The sequence below is a fragment of the Papaver somniferum genome, chromosome 3, assembly GCF_003573695.1.
Source record: "Papaver somniferum cultivar HN1 chromosome 3, ASM357369v1, whole genome shotgun sequence".
Classification (NCBI taxonomy): Eukaryota; Viridiplantae; Streptophyta; class Magnoliopsida; order Ranunculales; family Papaveraceae; genus Papaver; species Papaver somniferum.
In genome coordinates, this window is record NC_039360.1 from 201465239 (window position 1) to 201486079 (window position 20841).

The 20841-nt window shown below is 36.8% G+C and overlaps 1 protein-coding gene and 1 long non-coding RNA gene across 2 annotated transcripts; one reads left to right on the forward strand and one right to left on the reverse strand.

Moving 5' to 3' along the window:
• Positions 1-628: 628 nt before the first annotated feature.
• Positions 629-1439, reverse strand: LOC113362036. The gene is made up of 3 exons (XR_003365505.1): positions 1168-1439; positions 1008-1026; positions 629-693 (listed from the first exon to the last, which is right to left on the reverse strand). It is a non-coding gene; the product is annotated as an uncharacterized LOC113362036 (long non-coding RNA).
• Positions 1440-5359: 3920 nt separating this feature from the next.
• Positions 5360-9236, forward strand: LOC113358429 (protein kish-like). Its single transcript, XM_026601993.1, has 5 exons — positions 5360-5563; positions 5731-5771; positions 5865-5971; positions 7266-7300; positions 8615-9236. The coding sequence occupies exons 2-5, from the start codon at positions 5769-5771 to the stop codon at positions 8680-8682; spliced, it is 213 nt and encodes a 70-aa protein (XP_026457778.1). The 5' UTR covers positions 5360-5563; positions 5731-5768; the 3' UTR covers positions 8683-9236.
• The last annotated feature ends 11605 nt before the right edge of the window (positions 9237-20841 follow it).

The window sequence follows — 20841 nt, forward strand, 5'->3', positions numbered from 1 at the left end:
CTACAAACAAAAAACTACACTCAAACAGGCTAGATCTTCTTTGCTGGTTTCATTTTGCATCAACTTCAGTCGACGACTTCCATATCTGCATTCACAATCACAAAAACCTGGTTAGGGTAGCTCAATACTTGGACACTATATTAGCTCATCTACTAGCGTATGAGATCTAATATGCTTTTACAAGTTACAGTTCTAATTACAGTTCTGGAACAAGTGCAATATGGTAGCTCATCTAATGTTACAGTTCTAATATGGTAGCTCATCTAATATGGTAGCTCATCTAATATTAATATTGTTACAGTTCTAATATGGAAAAGAATTAAGTAAAGGAAAAGAAACAAAGATTTACCTGCATCAAAGAAGTCTGGCAGCCAATCACTTAAGCATAGCAATGCTTGGACTGCCTGAAGTTCCAACTCTGTTGGATGCTTTATGACTTTCAGACATTCTGAGAACAACATGAATAAAGTATTAGTAAAACACAGAACATGAAAGTCATAAAGCATAAAGCATGTTGTTCAAGAAATAGAAAAACTCTGTTGGATGTTATCGATTTCAACCAATAATAAAACTCTAATCCTTTACCTAAACTCATACAAGTTATACTCACTCACACAGACACACTGACCTTGGTATTTCCAAACTCCGTGTTTGCAGATCCTGCTGCAGAGTTACAAGCACCAGTCTTCAGCCCTGCAAGCAAGTAAAACATCAGTTTACCTATATATCTCCAAGAAATCCAGAAAATACAACAAATCAAACGTTGAAGACAAATTCTATCACAACATAAGATGTTTTAACTTCCCAAAATCTCAAATCGAACTAGAGGTTAAATGAAGTTTTAACCCAAAATACACCCAACATTTAACTGAAGAATCAATAATTGGAACTTAGCATATCATTTCACACGCACAAAATGAACTAAACCGGTAACCCCTAAATCGAAGTTGAAGCTGCTTCATACAAGAATGAAAACATCAAAACAATTGAAAGAAACCCTAGCTTACCTTGAGGATTTTCGCACAGCTGATTCAAACAACACAAAAAACTAAATCAGTAATCCCTAATCGAACTATTCAAAATCCAACTATTCAATCTCACTTTCAATTACCTAAATCAACAGAGAAACAAAGAAAATAAACAAAAAACTTACAGAATCATACTCACCAAGATCCACACCGACCTCTGTTCAACTTCTTCAAATCTCCTTATCCCTCCTCGAGTCCTCGTTTTCTCCTCCAAAAATTCCCACTGCCAAAATATCTAGAACTCAGAAGATTAGATTACGATTAGGTTCTCCCTGTCGGCAGCGGGCAACATATATCTAGGGGTAGGAAATTACAAGTACACCCCTAGACTATCGGATATCGGATATTAACCTAACGGAAAGGCCTATTCCAATATCGTTATCGTTAAGAGAAAATATCCGATAAAATATCCGATTCCGATATCCGATATCCGATATGTCGGATAAATTTTATAGGATGTCGGATTTCGGAAATGGATATCGGATATCGGTTATCCGTTGCCAGCCCTACACCCCAATCAAACACAGCTCCTGCCAAAAACAAAAAAATAAACCAAAAAAATAGAAATTAACTGTTAATTAAGAACTCGCCAAAATTATGTTTTACTTTTTCGTTGAAACTTGGAAGGATTACTCTCATAACTCCCGGTCACTATAACTACTGCTTCGCATAGAGTTCAGTTATTTGCTGATAGGGTAGAAGGGATCTAGGAATTTTGTTATAAATTTTTTCACTTGTAAACGAAAATAGACCAAAAGAAGGCTCTTACCACCACCATATTCGCGAGTAACAAATTGGGGGATAAATCAACACTAAACCTGGTTCAAAACTTCAATCGGTTGTTTCATTTTTCATTTTTGTAGCAGTGGAGGTGATGTTGTGAAGTGTATGTTGACGGAGAGACAAGAGGATATATTGACGGAGAAAACCTAACAAGGGGTAAACTTGTCAAACAACTCTTTCTTTTAATAAAAATTTAGAAAACATAAAAATTGTTTCTAACAGTCAACGGTCAACGGTTGATCTAGGTACCAATGGTCAAACGGTTGATCTAGGTACCAACGGTTTCTATCAGTCAACGGTTGGTCTAGGCACCAACCCTTAATATTTCAAATATTGGGTACCAATTGTAGATATTGGAAATTTATTGGGTACCAAACGTTAAATAACCTACAAAAAGCTACATATGCACAAAATTTTCAAAAGTTTATGCAGTCAATTTTCCACGTGTGCACCACTTTGTATACACTTACAAAAAAAGTGCATGAAATTGGTCATTCATATCTACTCTTAGACCTACCTTTTCATGGAAATTACACTGGTGCACCAATATGTACACTCCTGCAAAACATGTATGAAACAGTTCATTCATAAGCACACACAAATTTACTTTCACATGAAAAAATACACTGGTGCATCAATATGCACAACCCTTCAAAACATCCATAAAAACGATCTTATTCATGAGAATTACATAGGTGTACTAATATCAACCGAGGCCAACGGTAGTAGTTCTGATAAGGTCGAGAAAAAATTCCTTAATTCTTGGTACCACATTGATAAAATAAAGAAATATCAGTTCATAAATAAATATCACTAAAATACACGTCTGTTAAGAATCCATCCAGTCCATCTTCCAATATTAAACCCCTCCTTTAAATATTAATTATTACTAGCTATCCTAGGTCTCAAAGATATTGTCGGTTGTGAAAGGCGATCAACATCCCAGCTCGTGTCTTTTGCTCGTATATCGATTTAGCTAGATCGACGAAACATTTTGGGGCTTCATATTTCAGTTCACTCCCTCATTAGCTGTGATATGATCCAATAACACTACCATCACTACTAGTAATCGTAGCAGCCAAAACAACGTCATCACTATTATTATCACAATTTCCACAGTATTACATTTGTAATTCTCTGTGTATGGCCACTCCCTCATTAACTGCGAGCTAATTCCAGTTTTGAAATCGTTGAATACTACTAGTCACCTAGATACTCAGATCACATCTAGTCATTTACATTAAGTCATTTCAGTTTCTTTGTTTTGGATTTGTATAATCGAAGCAAGTCTACTTAATAGTTTGAATTACTACGCCCCCACTACCACCTACTTGTACAAATTTAGATATATAATGTATTGGGATTTAATTACCCACTTTGATCATCAAGTTGAATTCAAAGACGGAGAATAATTACAAGGTGGTGGGAAATTTTGTGTACCTCAATGACACGAGAGTTTTCATTGTTTTCCTGATACCTTTGGTGTCTGCAAAATTCTTGGCTATCTCTCATTTTCCCTCACCTCAAAATTAAGCTGAAAGACCAAAATCAACATTGTTTTTGAGACGAAATCAGATTGAAAAATTTACATACAATATTGTTCTTTGTGTTCCACCTAAAAACAAGCAAACAATTAGATCTAAAAAATCAATCAACAACTGCGGGAAAAAAACAAGGATCGCAATCTATACACTGAATTAATCTTAATAAAAATTAAACAAGCACAAATCAAAATTAAATGTTAATCAAAAACCTAAAATAAAAAATAAAATTGAAATAATTAAAAAAAAAACAGCTGAATCATCAAGATACAAAAACGATCACCATTTGTTTTCAATTAAATTTGAAATAGCGCTAAAAGGTCGAACAGATTTTTGATCAATCAAAAAAGAAAACATTGAAACCGATATAAATACGAGATGGAGACAGAAATCCTTCAAATTTGAAAGGAGTAATCGAGCAGGCCAGAGTGAACAACTAAAACCTAAAGTTTCATCGTCGATGCAGAATACTGCCGAATAAGGACATCAAAGTTAAAAAATGATTTGCGTACAAAATCAGTATGCGAATTTTACACGAGGGCCATTTTTGACATGAAAAAAAGGAGTTTGGACTGCATCGTTCATATAAAGATTAACTCGTTTGAAATTATGTAAATTTGGACCTCCTAGTATATAAGGCTTTAGAGAACATGACTAGATTATCTAAAGCCTAGCGAAAATGGGATTAAACGATAATTCCTACTTTTAATTCCTATTTTTAAGGATTATTTTTCTATCTATTTTTATCAAAATAAATAAAATTGGTTGGACAATGAGCTAGCCACTCGATTAAAAAAAATTTAGCCAAGCCAAAGATGCCTTCATAAGGAGAGAGGAAAACAAACCGAAATGGGTATTTTGTAGCTTGTCCAATCGTAGTCTAGCCTTGAATACTGGAGTATTAATGAACTCAACTACAATTGTTTCTCGTGTACTCCGAAAGTAAAAACGAAAATGGCTGACCAGCCTGCCCAAGTTGTTTAAGCTTATGGGAGCTTGCACCTATATTGATCTCTCGTGCTGTTGTCTTTTGGAGGAGTTTCCCACTCCAAACACGCGCTTACGGTTTGCTTAGCTATGCGAACTTTCCAACTCTTCAAGACATCAGAAAAACATGATCATATTTGGTTATTTTTAGTGGGTTGCCTAGGGCTGTACATGGGTCGGGCGGGTCGGATTTCAGCTAATACCAACTACCAATTCAATTATAACGGGTTTTTATTTTCATAACCAACTCCGCCCGCACAAGCATCGGACGGGTTTTCTAACCCGCCCATTATGGGTCGGTCGGTTTTGGATTTAAACCGCTTCATGCTGTAGTTCGATATTTTCTGCAAGTTTTAAGACTGAAAGAGAGGAGAAGGAGTGAAAGAATGAAACAGGGTTATATACTAACTTGAAACCATTCATGGGACCAGGTCAAGAAAGAGTAAGGTCGTACAAGGAAAAAAAAATGGTACAAGTCATTCAAGGGACCAAGGGTGAATTCATAAGGACGTGTGCTAAGGTTTGTGTGACTGCAAAGGATCGAGGGTATGATTTTGAAAGTTCTAAATACGGCGGAGGAGTTGATTGTCTCCGTCAGAATTCAGTGATACAGGTACTTCTTTGAGTGCTACTGGGATGATTTCAGGAGATAATCCAAACAAGAATTAAGTGTACGAGTTTGTGTTGATCTACGGTGGAGTTTGAACTGGGAAGACAGGAACCGATAATGATTTGTGTGCTGCCGTTGTTTGTCATGATGAATGGCTGAAACATGGAAGTTTTTAGAATGTGTGTTTGGTAAGGAAACTGGGGTTATCTACTCGTACTACTAGGGTTTCAATTAATGGAGGGTTAGGATTAGTTTGTATCAATGGTGTATATATAGCGGATTTTTTCTGGTGGGTTTCGGAGGGTTTGTCTAATAACCAACTACCGATACAATTATCTATACAAAAAAGAAAAAAAGACTACCAATCTTTTAGCAGGTTTTTATATTCATAACCAACTACCAACCCGCTCCCGGCGAATTCGGGTTAAAAACACACGTATTTTGCCGGTACGGCTCTAAGTAAAACCGGTTCAAAGGAATCGAATTGGATCGGATTAAAATCACAGTAGAAGGGGTCGTTTTTTTTCCTTTTCTTTTCGCTGGAAGGGATCGTTCTCTCTCATACAGAGCCAAGGTTTCGATCTTTCCATCACTTGGAATACCAGTAGGATCAGGTAATTTACTTACTTTATTCTTCAAATTGAATCTATCTGGGAAAGACACAGTTAGGATTTCTTCGAATTTAGATGTCGTTCTTACTTTGCTTAGTTGCTAAGGATCTTTATCTATTACTTCTTTTTATATCTTAACTAATATTCTGATTGCATCTTTGCTTCTGTAGGCTGATATATCGATCAAGTTTTAAATTAGAATCTAGAAATGGTAAGTGCAATCTCATATCTTTGATTATTTTTTCTCAAGTGAGATTTGGATATTGTGAATTATGAGTTTTTTTTTCTTTATTTGGTTTTGCAGTCTGCGCTCTTCAATTTTCATTCGTTTTTGTCAGTGGTGTTACTAGTAATCTGTACTTGTACCTACGTTAAGATGCAATTTCCCACTATTCTCCAACAGAAAACTGGGTATGATCTCTCTCTCCCTACAGCCTTATTATTCAAAACCCTAGTACTGGTCCTCCAGGATTTGTATCTTTTGGGACTTTAACAATTTAGTTCCCGTGGTTTCGAATTGCTTGATTTATATGGTTGGCTGAAAAGCGTGTATTTTATTTCTTGTTTCTCCATGTAGTTAGTGATTAGGGAGATAGCTGTTTAATTGTGATGCTTGATTAGCTTTTATAGTCTTTCATTATAGAAATCAGATTTGTTGAAAAGGAGCACATCTGGGCATTGGTCTGTAAACACATATTCCAGGAGTTCAGGATTGTGCACATGGTTAATGGAGTTTGTTAAGTTTTTGAATGGAAATTATTGATGGGTGATAACTTATGGTAAAGATTCACAGTAAAAAAATTCACATTAGATAAGAACAATATATTTAGAACTTCAATTTTGAATAGGGAGGAATGGCCGTCTAGTCTAATTTTTTGGGGTTGCAAAGAAGATTATTCATTTTCTTACTTGGATATGTTCTTTCAGTTTTTGTGTTCAAAATAGGAAAAGATAAACCTCTTAATTAATTATTGATCATCATGTCCCTGCTTCTACTTCTATTAGTTAAACTTAACCGAACTTCCATCTATGTCTGGGATTTACTTTGTTGCTTGGGTTATTAGGCTAAAATTCTGAGCATAAAAATCAATGTATGATTTACTGAAGCAAATGAATCTTGTTTATGGTTTTATAACGTATCAACTATCAAGAGCGAGAATAGTTGGAGCATTATTTCTTAACTTTTTGTTAGATACCTTGACACTTTGTAATCATAAATAGTAGGGTGTTGTTCTTCAAAAATAAATAAATAGTAGGGCGTTTTCGGGCTCAGGCTAAAACATTAGGTGGCGGTTTGAATTTGTTTCCTTTTGAACAGGTGTTTGATCTGTTAAGGAAGAACTTTGCATGCCATCATTCTCTAGAGTTCTGACCTGTGAGGAACAATATTACTTTTTTCTGACAAGGATCTCATATTTTGGACTCTTCCATGTTTTTTCATCCTGTGTTTTGTTGACTCTTCTTTTTTGAAAATTTGCTTCAATGGAGTACTGAGTTCTGTATAATATTAGTAGTTTTCCATAAGTTTACCAGCAAGGATTACTTATAATGGAAAGAAGCTCCTAAACTCATGTAATGCTTTTAGTGATCTGATGTTCTTATCTACCGCATCGGGGAAGGATGCTTCTCTGATGTCTTACTGTCTTTTGCGAGGTTGCGAAAAGTTGTATTGCCTTCATCTCTAATGGTGTTTCATATTTCGTAGGTTTCGAGGTTTCTTCTGGAAGGCAGCCAGAATAGGTAGACCTTTTTTCTGTTAATTCTGGCTGGTTTAGTTTATGTTCATCTTTCTTATGTTGATTTGCATTAAATTCTTGTTAGTTCTCTTTCGCATTTTCCATTTTTGTATTGCTGGGAATGGATTTGGCTATGCTTGAAATCATGGCCATTCATCACCGTATTTTCCTATGTTTAGTGCCATAAAATTTGACCCTAGTTTTGGATTATATGTCATGTGCAGTTTCCGATGATAATCGTAGTTATCCAGTTATGCCCCCTCATCCCCTGCATAGTACATAGTTGGAAATCTGGTACTTGGTTCAACTTGTTGTGCTTTGGAAATCAGACATTTAGTATATTAATTATTAACTAATACACGCATGTACAGCTTGATCTTAACTAGGAATGACCTGTTTATTTTAGGGCCACCCAATTACTTAGTAAAATTGAAATGAGTTCTCGACTTCTTCTCTAGTTGGTTGTGAAGTCTTGAACAGGTTTAGTGGTTATTTAATGAGCAAGCAATCTCTTGGTACATAAATTATCTGCGTGATAGTTTCATGAAAAGGCTTTCAAATTCCTGAATTAGTTACTTGGAACTTCCCAGCTCTGAGTTTAGGAAACACAAAGTATAATTAGAGATGCTTCATCTGAAAGCTATTAGGCAGTTATGTGTAGGCAGTGTGAAACTGCCACACATACAACCCAGGACTTAGCTCAGTACATGAATTATAACATGGGCGTTAACAAAATAATTAGGTCTGTGATTCCTTTATTGATCAATTAATGTCTGAATAGGGATATTTATGAATGGGAGATAATTACTTTGCGTATAATTTACTAGACCCCACCCTTAAAGTTAAAGCTCGCTCAATGTATTTGTTGATGATTTCAGAGCCTTGTTGCACTTTTTCGACTTTGGTACAACTCTCAGCCGACCTAGAGTTGTATTTGTGCGTAGAAGACCTAGCTGTTAAGTGCATTTTGACAGACAAATGGTTGAATGTAAAATAGAAGGTGTAAGTTGGTTATGAGTATTTTGTTTCACCTTTGACAAATTTTCTATCAAGCTGCACTCAACAACTAGGTTTTGTCGGACAAAGGTGAAGAGGATGCAATGCTCACTGGATCTTTTACCAATTACAAGACATCTTTAACACATTATATTTTTGATTGCATCTATCACTTGTATCATAATTTTCTAATTTTTGCATCATCACTTGTATCATAATTTCCTAATACAAGTCACAAGTGTTTCCTTTTTCAAATCAAAATGTAGAAGTTTTTATTTCCGAGTGACTAACTTCGCGAATCTTAATGTGGTTGGTGAAACAGGTGAACGTTTGAGTCCCTGGGTGGCAGTGGGGTGCTTTGCAATGGGTGTGTCAATTATAATCTTTTAGGCGTTGAGGATTCCATATGTATACTTGAAGAAGCGTCTTTCTGTGCTTGGGTGACTAAGTTTCAGTGACTAGTGCAATTAAACTGATGTTATCCAGTGTTTTGTAAATTAGGAGATATTGAGAAACACTGTTTATTTACTAGGGCCAAAATGAGGAACCTTCCAGTGTTCTGTTGCAGCTTCTTGAAGGTGAACGATAATGAGATCTCCACCTCTGTATCTGGTACACTTGTTATGTGTTTTTTTATACTAACCTAGGGCGGGATAGGTCCAGGCTCATCATATATGTAGGAGTGATTCATTGGTTTATACAGATTTGTGGAGAAAACTTGTGTTGATCTGTTCCAGGCTTGCAGTCCGGAATTTTGAACTTACATGTTTGAATGGAATCTGTGGGACTGAAGAAGCCTAATTCGGTATAAATTGTTTCTGTACAGGATTTGTTGGTACAGATTCCCATGTTTTATTTGATTACGAGAAACAGAAACATCATTCAGGTTTACCTTTCTTTTAGGAAATTCAGTATTTGCTGACAAATTTGATATTAATTGTAAACTCTTTAGTAGGATGTTTTCTAATTTTCCTAGGTTAATTTTGCTAGACTAATTTTCCTAGATGTCAGTGAATGTGTGACTTGCCAGTATGAGGACATTAGTGGGGCAACATTGACTCTGGTTTAACATGACCCCAGCTGATTTGCTTTGCAGGCTACCAAAGTTGGAACCGTTGTAACAAAATTTCCCTTAATGTTTGGTCTTTGTTCCGATCTTTCATTTTGTAGGAGTCCTTACATTTTAAGTCCTTATCTGGGCGTACGTCATAGTTAACAATACCCACAATTGCCAAATGAGCTGACTTTACGATTGTGTAAAACTTAAAACGATGGTTTTTTCCCTTGATGCAAGTTCAGTGTGAATGTAAGTACATATAACTGAAATTAGCTGCACGCGATTCCTAGAAACGGTTTTCTACGAAACGTCGTAGAAGAACCTGGACTGAGTGTCCCCTCGGAATTTGTAAAGCAGAACATAGGTATCTGTCAAGAAGATGCCCATGTTTCAATTAACGTGATGACATTATTGAGATGTCCAGCTAGTTGCTTTCTGTAATATCTTTAGTCCTGCAGTTCTTGTAGAGAAACTTGAAGGTGGATCGAAAGTGATCCAAAGTGGAGTTGATATTTAATAATCTCTCCTGTTACCAATTGCTGAGATTTTTTTCTTTTTTTCTTTGATGGGTTAGTACAAGTGGCGTGATGGTTCTCATCTGGGAAGCGCTGATACGGACACGACACGATACGGGCACAGGGATCGGCAAAATTCAAAATCATCGGGACACAGACAGGCTTATATATATATATATCAATGAAATTTTTTTGATACACTAATATCATAGTATTATGTTATATCAAATACATTAATCACTCAAATACATAAAAAATATTAACTATTATACTAATTTTCATAACCCATTTGATTACCCAATTAGTAAAATGAGGTATAGATTTCTAGACGTGCGTCGTGTCGGTGTCCGACGCGTATTTGACGCGGACACGGTACCAATACAGATGTGTCGGTGTTTCACATGTTCTCATCCTCCCTCGCTTCATGTTTTTATACTATTTTAGACAAACAAAATATAGTATTAAAGAATCACGGGAAGTTTGGACTTATGGGACATATGCATTGACCATTGGTGTAATAAGTCATGTTTTTCCTAGTTGTAGCATAAGGTAGGAACAAAAAATGGTTTCTTATTGCTACTACAGTTCCCTGAAAGTTAGGGGAGGTGGATTTGGAGGAGTAAGGGTATTTACTCACGTTGAAAATAACTCGATCATTGTTATAATAAAAAGATGGCTAAATTCTCCATGTATAGTTATTGGTTGAGATGATCTTAAAAGAATTTTAGACAACTAGTTTAAGGTGTACATGTTCCAAAATGAGTTGCTATGTATGATGTGGCAAAACTTTGTTAGCACAATATCATACAAAATATATGCAAGGAAAATCGAACCAGACCACATATTATGCCCGTACCAGTGTATAAATGGTTGAAACTTGGATAACCTTTGTCTTTTTATAGGAGAATATTCTCACGAGCACTACGAAGTGTGAACTACAACTTGTCTCTTTTCGCAATAAACAAAGTCTAGTTAAAAATGCAAAAAAAAAGAAGAAAAAAAAAAGCCGTAGATCCAATTGTACCAAGAATCCAACACGGGCATAAGAAATTTAAGCTCCAATAGATTCCTTATCTTCTCGAAAGATTTGATTCAAAAACTTTCCAACTGTGCTCCTAATCAGTATCCATCGTATTAATGATTGTGATACAGATTGATTGATGGAATCAGCTAAAGATTTATAAGTGCAGATCAAAGTCTACTTGATGAACGTACGTAGTTGTAGAGCCTCTAACATCCTAATTCAAAGTTGTGGAGCACTGACATGGAAACGACATCAAGCGGATACAAGGATTGGAAAAATTTAGAATCATTAGGATGCTGAGACGTTTATACGTATAATAGTATATCAAATATATTAATCACGTAAATACATGAAAAAGACTCAGCCTATCGGTAGAAAAGTTAACTATTATACTAATTTTCCTAACATACTAGATTACCCAACTAGTAAAATAGAGTATATATTTCTACACACACGTCATGTGTCTGACGCGCGTCTGACGTGGATACGGCGCCAATACTGGCGTATCAGTGCTTTATAGATTTAAAGTAAAAATCATGAAGTAAGGCAAGTAAAGAGAAATATGAAATCAAACACAAACATATACCACAAGGGTGATTTTTTTTTTTTTTTTGCTCGAGAGCGAACGTTATATCATAAAAAACAAACAAGGCAATACAGTGTTACACCAAAGAAAATCCAGGTCTTAAAAGACAAGGAATGAAACCGTAAAGGCAAGACAGAGAGTGCATAACAACTGCAAAATCATCCAAGCTACAACTCAAGTAGAGTGCAGTTAAACTGCAGGTTCATACTACCAATCTACAGCTGAAGCTTAAACAGAATATCCCCAACCATTGCAGGTAGATTGCGAGGCGATACAATTGACTGCAGACCAAATCAGTGACTCTCACTCTTCTGAAATTCCTGAAACTCCTGCCTCATCTATGTATCTATAGATGAGGTGTACATAGAATGAAACTACGGTCTTAGACGTATTTATCGAAGTTGATATTCCCTTGTCGGGAGGCATGACTAGAATCTCCCCATATGCTATCCCCGATATCCTCTTCGTATCTTTCGATGTGGTGGTTACCTTGACCGAGATTTGAGTGTCTTGCAAGTCTTCTTCTATCGGGTCCCACACTGTTCGAACCGCCTGATTACCTCATGCATACCATGTCAGTAGCATCTAATGTCTGGCCCCCTAATTCAAACTCGACCGTTGATCCCTTTCTCTGCTTTCCAAGTGTCGTACTTCTGGATAGATGTGGTAGATATGTACCGTGTTGAACCTTAAGAGAGGATATGGTGCTTCGATCTTGTCCTACTTTGATACCACATCTCTTCAGATATAGCCACGTGTCCCTACGATATTTTAACATTACATTTTCCCCCTTTCTTTCCGCTCTTATCAATGGCACGATGTGAAGAAACCTTTTGTTTCTTTGGTAACTGTCTTTGTTAGATCATTGCTTGGTCGAACTCACAAGTTTTGTTATTTCAAACTTGTTTTCAATGTTAGATGCATAAAACTATATCTTGATTTATAGTTTATTAAAGTCAAGTCTTGGACTAGGATTAGATTATGGTAGTTGAGTATCAGATATCACTGAATAATCCTGGAAGACTGAAGATCAAACGAAGACATTTGGAGAGAAGTTCATTGAAAAAGAGTTATGTGAAGATTGAACCATCTTATTTACCCGTGGGATCTACCATTCTATCTTTATGAGTTTATGTCATATGATTTTAGTAGATTTAATACCGCAAACAAGAAATTTCAAGTCAAGCTTGTCTTGATAAATCTCTCGAAATAAGGTTCAAGCAATGGATATTCATAGATCCTTAACAATCTTAGTTAAAAACAATTTACTCTTCATTTTCTGTTTCAAGTTGATCATTTGGAAAATGTCCAAGCAATGATATTTCATATCTATGGCGACCTAGAATATTTTAAAGAGAGTTTTCAGAACTGCTAAGATTCTAGTCAAAGGGTAGGTATGCACACCGAGTACACGTAACCTAGACATCTGATTTATGGAACATGGTAGGTACGCATACCCAGTACGCCACCCTAAGGTTCCCAGTTCATGAAAAGGTGGAAGGTACGCATGCCCAGTACGCGTACCCCAAGGTCCCGTGTTCGTGAATGGCTATTGGTATGCATACCCAGTATGCTTACCCTAGTACCGAGTCCTGACTAATCTATATGTATAGTGATCACACATACCTACCCAAGTACGAACTAAACATATGCTCGTAAACTATTTTCACAAATATATTTGGAATTACTATAACTCACATAAACACTTCTAAAACAACTTTTTTCATTAAATCACCTTGTGTTAGTGAATCATGGTTTAAGTCTTGAGTGTCGTTGAACACGATTATGCTTATAAGTTCACAAGGAATATTTTCCATGAATTATCATTGTACAGGGTTTCCAGTACCCTAGAACATAATGTATATTCTTCTGTGTAATTTTAAGACATACTTCACACAACACACGTGCTTACACTGAGAATTTTTTTTCTTGAATCTCAAGTTGTCTTAGCTTCAATCCAAAGCTACCTATAGTCTTGAAAGTCTATAAATAAGAGACTCAAAAAACTGGGAAATCTAATCCATAACACTTTTGTGCCCTAGTTGCTTGCTTGAGTCGTCCTTTATAACCTAGGTTTCTTTTGAGAAATATAATTAGGTTTACGACTTAAACACTTAGAGATTTGTGAATCCAGGTCTGACTAATTTTTACCTGATAGTTCGTGTATCCTGATCTTATTCTTATTGATCGTTGAGGTTTCCATCAATCTCCGATCAGGAACGAGATAGATAGATGTCGAAAAGTTCTTTTCATCTTAGACTTTAAGATTCCTAAATATAGATATCTAAAACTCTTTTTCTAAGATTGGTATAGATTGTGCTCGAGAGGTGGTTAGTAATTCAGGCTTCCCATCTAACTGATTGTAAGTGTTTCAGATTCGTGAGGTTGCTAGATTTGTTTATTGCAAACATATTTCCAAGACTTTATCTAAACGATATAAAGGGAAATCAAATAGGTTTATTTGTTGGAGGCAGATTGGTATCAAAAGTCTTCACTTGGGTTTAAGAAACTATTAGGATGTAAAGGACGTCAGCTAAGGGAATCAATTACGTAGACCCTTGAGAGGTTCAAGAGACGTAAGGAGCACGCTTGCAGCTGAATTTCTTGGAGGGCTAATTTTGTCTTAACTACATTCCAGTTCGAAGTCTGATAGTAGGCTAGTATCTGTAGCGGCTGTATACGATTTGGTGTTCAAAGCTGGACGAAGCCCCGAGGTTTTTCTGCAGGTGCATTTTTCCTCGTAATAAAAATTATTATCTATGTGTGCTTTCTACTTTTCTGCATCTTTCGATTATCAAAAGTACTACACGGATTCGTAATCCTAATCAAACAAAAAAGTTGGTGGTGTACTTGGTACCCCTCATTTTCAATTGGTATCAGAACGGGTTCGTGTATTACGATGTAACAACTGACATGAAGATCTTTGATTTGATAAGAGCAATCAGTACACAGACTCACAAGGTCGATATATGTAACGATCTGAATAAAGTTATCGATAAGCTTTGTCATGAGAAACAACGATTGCTAAGGACAATTGTTGTGATTTATAATGATCTATATATCAATGAAAATGAAAGGGTACCAAGTTCCCCACCAAATTTTTCGAAACATGTATGGACAAAACCTAGTATAATTTCATGTAGACCAACTTAATGATCCTTGACAATATGTATGTAAAGTTTATACCTCTATCTCTTCTCAATCACAAAGTCTAGACAATGGAGTCCGTGAACCTGATTGTTACATAGAGTACTTGGACGATCTCAAAAATTAATATCCAAGATCAATCTAGTCTATCCAATATATTTAGATCCGAATTCTGCCAAGAATGAAATTTTTTATCTATCTTTCAAGATACGAATTCTACAATAAACGAGTCTCGTAATTCATCATAATTATACAAACGTATTTAATAGAATTAAATACGTACTTGTTGATGGTAATTTTTAGTATATGGTGAAAAATGTAAAAGTCTGCCTATGTGACCCAGCATCAGAAGTAGTAGACCTTGATATGTCTATATTCCGCAAGGAATTTGAAGAATATATCAGAATATGATGAGTGCTTATGTCTCTCTTCATATTATATTGAAACTCAAGCTCCTAAATGAATTTTTCACTAGCATAGAGCCTAATGAGTATGCCGGAGCCTGCCGAGTATTCATTCCATGCTATGTTCCCAGCCGAACTCTTGATTTTGACATGACACGACGATTAATGTTCTCTCGCAATTGAGCAACATGAATTTCCCGAAGTGTCAGGATTAAGATTTGCATGGAAATACTCAATCAGGGGCACACAAAGTTATGATGCCCTCTGAAACATTATTAGTGATTTTGTATGAGCGCACAAAATTCACCAAAAATTAATTGGTTCTGCGGCAACCCGAAAAATTCAGTCCTTTAACCTAATTTTATTAATTTGCAAAAATTAGGTTTTTTACGCCATGCGCGATAATTCCAACCCTATTGATCGAAACTAAACCTAGGAAAACTAGGAAATTAATCCGCCATGGACTAGTAGGAGCAAAGTCCTACCCAAAAATCAAAAAAAGAGAAGTAAGAGAGGAGTTGTGGCAAGTAGGAGCAGCAGCAAGAGGAGGCGTGGCCTCGCCACTTGGCCGGCAGATTTGTCTCAACAGGCGCCGCCTATGGCCGGCTGGCCACGCTCCGTGTTGCTGCTTGCCGGCCCCCTTTGCTATCGACTAATCAGATCGCTCTAAACCCGCCACACACACCTTTAAATAAAGTTACAAGTTGGTTGGTCGATGCTCCTAATTCCTTAAGGAATCTAATCTAGACTGCCCATGTCAGTCTCAAAAAACGATCACGGCTACACGATTTGGCCACTCAATTCAACAAGCTTAGCCTCTTCCTAGCGGAATTAGGCAAACTCCACGATGTCCACCGGAGAGCCCACTATCTTCCCAGCCAATCGGAATCCTCTAAATCTGCCAGTAGCGGCACTAATCGCTAGCCATAACTAGGCTAGTTGCGGTGCGAAAGAGAAACTCCAACGAGTTAAGATCGAGCATAACGGTATCAAAACCATCGCGTCCGCCCAACTTAGCCAGCTGATTGGACGACTTAGATCATGTTTCGAACGATCAAAGAGGTGCAGGTGTGTTCACCGGCGACTCACATCCATCCCTAGCCGATTGAACTACACACGGCAAGCCAGGAGTGCATCAAATCGCTTGCCCAAAGTAGGGTGAAAGCACTGTTTTGGAAACCCTAATTTGCATTGCGGAAGCGTGCTACCGTCGCAAAATGACACATCCATCCATCTTTGCCGGCCAAATTGACTGGCTTAGATCCAATTTCAGGCGGCCAATAAGATGCCATCATGCTCGCCGTCAACCCACCTCTCTATGTGGCCAATCAGCCTGCTTGAATCAACAACCAGTGCTTTGAATCGATCAGCCTAAATAGGGATGGTCACACGAATTTAAAACCCTAATTTGAGTTAGCGGCGTTACACAACTGCCGAAAATCATCTCGTTCGTCCAACTTCGCCGGCTTAGTCGGACGGTTTAGATCGGATTTTAGATGGCCAACAGGGTGACGTTGTGATCACTGGCCACCCCTCTTCTATGAGGAGCGATCGTCCAGGCCACAACTCGCCCATGTGCCCCCCTAACGATCACCCAAAATAGGCTGGTCGCACTGTTTGCATAATTCAGCGGCAGCCATCAACTGCCGTAAATCATCTCAGCCACTCAACTTGGCTAGACGATATAACCGGTTCATATCTATCCTGGGCCGACCGATAAGATGTTAGAATGGCTACCAGCCGCCACTCTCATATAGGTACCGATCGGCCAACCTCTAGCATGCGCGCGTGGCTTCTATCAGCTCCCTGAAAACAATCGGTCATGCTTCTTTTAAGACATTAAGCTCCACGACTAACTTAGGCGATCTCTAAAACAATGATGCTTCGTGAACATCGATTATTTTGAGCTGCTTGCTTAAAACCGATGCTCTACATGCATCGAATACATATGATATTTTACAAATATCGTCTTCACAAATAACTCAGTTATTTGACCTAATATCGTTACGGCAAGTCTCGTGACTTGGCTCGTTGGTCTTGCACACAAGACCCACTCAGCAAACTGCTGCATATTTTTTCATAAAAATACTCGAGACATCAAACATGTCACAAACTGGGGGATATTCATCAGGGTATTGGTATGGATAGCAGAGAAGTAGTGGGTGTAAACTAACCGTTTTCTCTCATAGTAATACGTGGTTTTCAGCATTTTTACACGATCCCCACTTCTCCATCGCTCAACTACTCCCATTTCCTATAAGATCAGGGTGCGTGCAACTATGACTATATAAATAGGTTTTCAACCTATTTCAACCAAAAACAGAGGTGATCAACACAAGTATTTAGAAAAGACCAAGAACTGATATCTTACACTCTGCAATCCAGTTCCACATTCTGATACAAGTCATAAAACAACCACACATTCATAATTCAACATTCTGATCCCAAACAACTTCTTCGCTTCCCTCCCTAAGATCAACCCTTCTCCTTCACTTTGTGACCAAATTGAATCTGGAACGGACATTTCTTGGTTTAGTCCAGAGTCTTACAAATTGATCTCTTGAATCAAAAAACATTCTTGTGCAATACACTTGTTTAGGGTTTGTGTTAGAGCATAGCTCGGTTGAACCCACCAAGCGTTGGTATGTCAAGTTTGGTAGTCATATTTTAGTGAATCAAAACTCATGTTAAGAGTCGCTTGTTTATGTACTAGATTCAACTTCGTATAGGTTAGCTTGAAAGTATTAGGATATGAGACATTATAAGTATTGCGAAGACTTGAAGATGTGAAGAAGCAAGGAGCTACAACGACAACATCATCCTTCTACTTGAGGTTAGTGATATTTGACTTGAACTGTTTCATTACCTAACGTATCTTTCAAGTCGTGCATATTGAAAACAAAACTGCGAATCCTGATTGAACTCTAGATAGACATAGTATTAAGGAATACAATACGAGGTTTATTGCTTAACCATTAAACTTTGTAGATAAGACATCGACATAATCGTTTAAATGCTATTGTGATTATGTATGGGTATGAAGTGGAGATTTCATCCTAGGGAACAATGTTTTACATGTGCTCTAAGGAAGTAAATTCATGAACTTGGTTTAAGAATTGAAAAGGAAATCGCCAGGTGTTATTGGTATTGTTATTCATTGCATATCTTGTGAACAATCAATATGTGTGATTAGTATAACATGTGAAAAGGAAAGGGTACCCAAATATACCTCAAGCTAAAACTTTTTCTACCTATAAGTCCTTTCTCCGAAAGTGATTGTCTATGGACTGAGTCGAGACAATACAACTAATCGGTTCACACTTCGTGTAATCGTCTGTGGATACGAGATCGAGACAATACAACAACGAAGTATGTTTACTTGATACAAAGGTTCGGACTTAACCAAACACAATAGGATTACTTATCAAGTAAATAAGAATCAACGTTTGTGTAATTTACTTTAATTATAATAAAACAATTATAATGCGGAATATAAAAGTAAATGACACAGCAAGATTTTTTTAACAAGGAAACCACAAATACAGAAAAACCCAGGGACCTAGTCCATAATTGAATACTCTCAGGATTAAGTCGCTAACTTCGTATAGTTGAGACCAAGTAACTAACCCTATAGTTCACCTAGTTCCTTCTGTATTCCCACGCCTCCAACTTATAAATAGGTCACGTACTTGGAACAATTCTTTTGGTTCGTATTCCAAACAGTAAAGGAACAACAAATATTTTTTGGTATCAACTCTATTCAACCAAATGATATGAGTCGGACAAAGGCTCTTCCGTTTATCTCAACATAAATTCCTTCGTCAGGTCCTTAGATCTATCTTATGTTCAATCACCCAAAGGTAATCGTTTAAGATTAAGTCAACAACACCTTTAATCCAAAGAAACGTGTTGATGCCGATCTACTCAATTAATCAATCCAATCTACCACAAGGATAAACCGATTATTAATTGGATCCTCTTTTACCGAAACAAGTATTGTGCAATCAAAGATTATAAAACCCAAGTCAGATCTTCAATATCTTTTTGGTCTTCAAATCTTCTTAAATCTTCAATAAAAACCTGCACACAATCACTTGAATCTCTTGTGATCAATCACGCACAGAACGAAGTCTGTTAACAATGGATTATCACAAGATCACCTTTAGAACTAACAACAATCTAAAGATCCCTGTCGAAACTCTAAACTGGTTTGAGTGAATCTTATATCAGAAGAGAAGATTCTCAAAAATAAACAAACTAGGTGCAATCAGATTTCAACCACCTTTAGTCAATCAAATCAATCGAAAACAAAAGATAAAACGCAATTATCTAGTTTCCCACCAACGGTACACGCTAGAGCTTCTCAATCCCAAAGAAGACTTTAAACTGAGCGGCCGTAAGAGATTTCGCCTAATTAGGTTACTCTCCTCTCCGAATAGGCGGCTACACCAGTAAGAACAATAAAAGAGTAAATCTGTTGTTACGAAGGATTAGTTTGCTAGAAAGGCAAACTTCGAGTATTTATAAACAAGGAAGTTTGGACACCATGGAATTTACAATACCGAAAATATTCTCAAGATATTCATTAAAGCACATATTTGGTTTTCATAATTACTGGAAATGCTCTTTCCAAAAATAACGATCCAAATCTCTCAGAAAATCTAATTAGTAAATGCACATTACTAATTCTGTAATTTCCCTACAAAATGAAATCACCAACCTTAATTAAAAGATTATTAACTTACTTATGTTTCGATCCTGGGATTCTCTTCCCTTAGCCATTAAGGAATATCTTTGAACAATTAAAGAAATAAACATTCACAACACGTGTTCAAAGTTTGTCGACATCTTAACTTTGTAAGTTCTCTTTCACACTTACAAACTTGAAACCGATTTTCCACACTTCCAAACAAGTTTAGAATTGGTTCATCTGACTTTGAAGAACTATGTGATTGATCAAACCAACATTCAATCACAATCATGGGTTTACGGTTCTACCAAAACAAGTTTCGGTTCTACCTCCATGTGAGTACTGTGCATAGTCACACTAGCTTTCCAAAAATTCGGTTGAATAGGTACTAGGATCGGTTCCCCACATATATATGGTATCTAACTTATATGTGTTGCACATGTCCATAGGATCGGTTCCCCTTTGCCTAAAAACGTGTTGCACATGTCCATAGGATCGATTCCCCTTTCTGCTATAAAGCTTGCTGCACCCCATACAAGGATCGGTTCCCTTTCATGTACTGCACTCCTTACAAGGATCGGTTCCCCTTTCCTTTTAATTGGTCAGACATACAAAATCCGATCATACCACAGGTGATTACTTAAGATCGGTTTTACTATTAAAAGTTATACCAATACATAAGTCAAGCCTTTGTGAATAGTTCTACCAAGAACAAAACAAGTTGTGAGCGGTTATACTCTATCACACATATTGGTTGTTCATAAGATATGCAATGAATAACAAAACTAATAACACCTGGCAATTTTCTTTTCGGTCCACAAACAAGTTTATGAACTTACTTCCTTTGAACACATGTAAACATTGTTCTCTAAGATGAAATCCTCACCTCATACCCATACATAATCACAATAGCATTCAAATGATTATGTAAATGTCTTATCTACAAAGTTTAATGGTTAAGCAATAAACCTCGTATTGTATTCCTTAATACTATGTCTATCTAGAGTTCAAATATGCTTCGCAGTTATGTTTTCAATATGCACGACTTGAAAGATACGTTAGGGAATGAAACAGTTCAGGTCAAATATCACTAACCTCAAGTGGAAGGATGATTGTTGTCATTGTA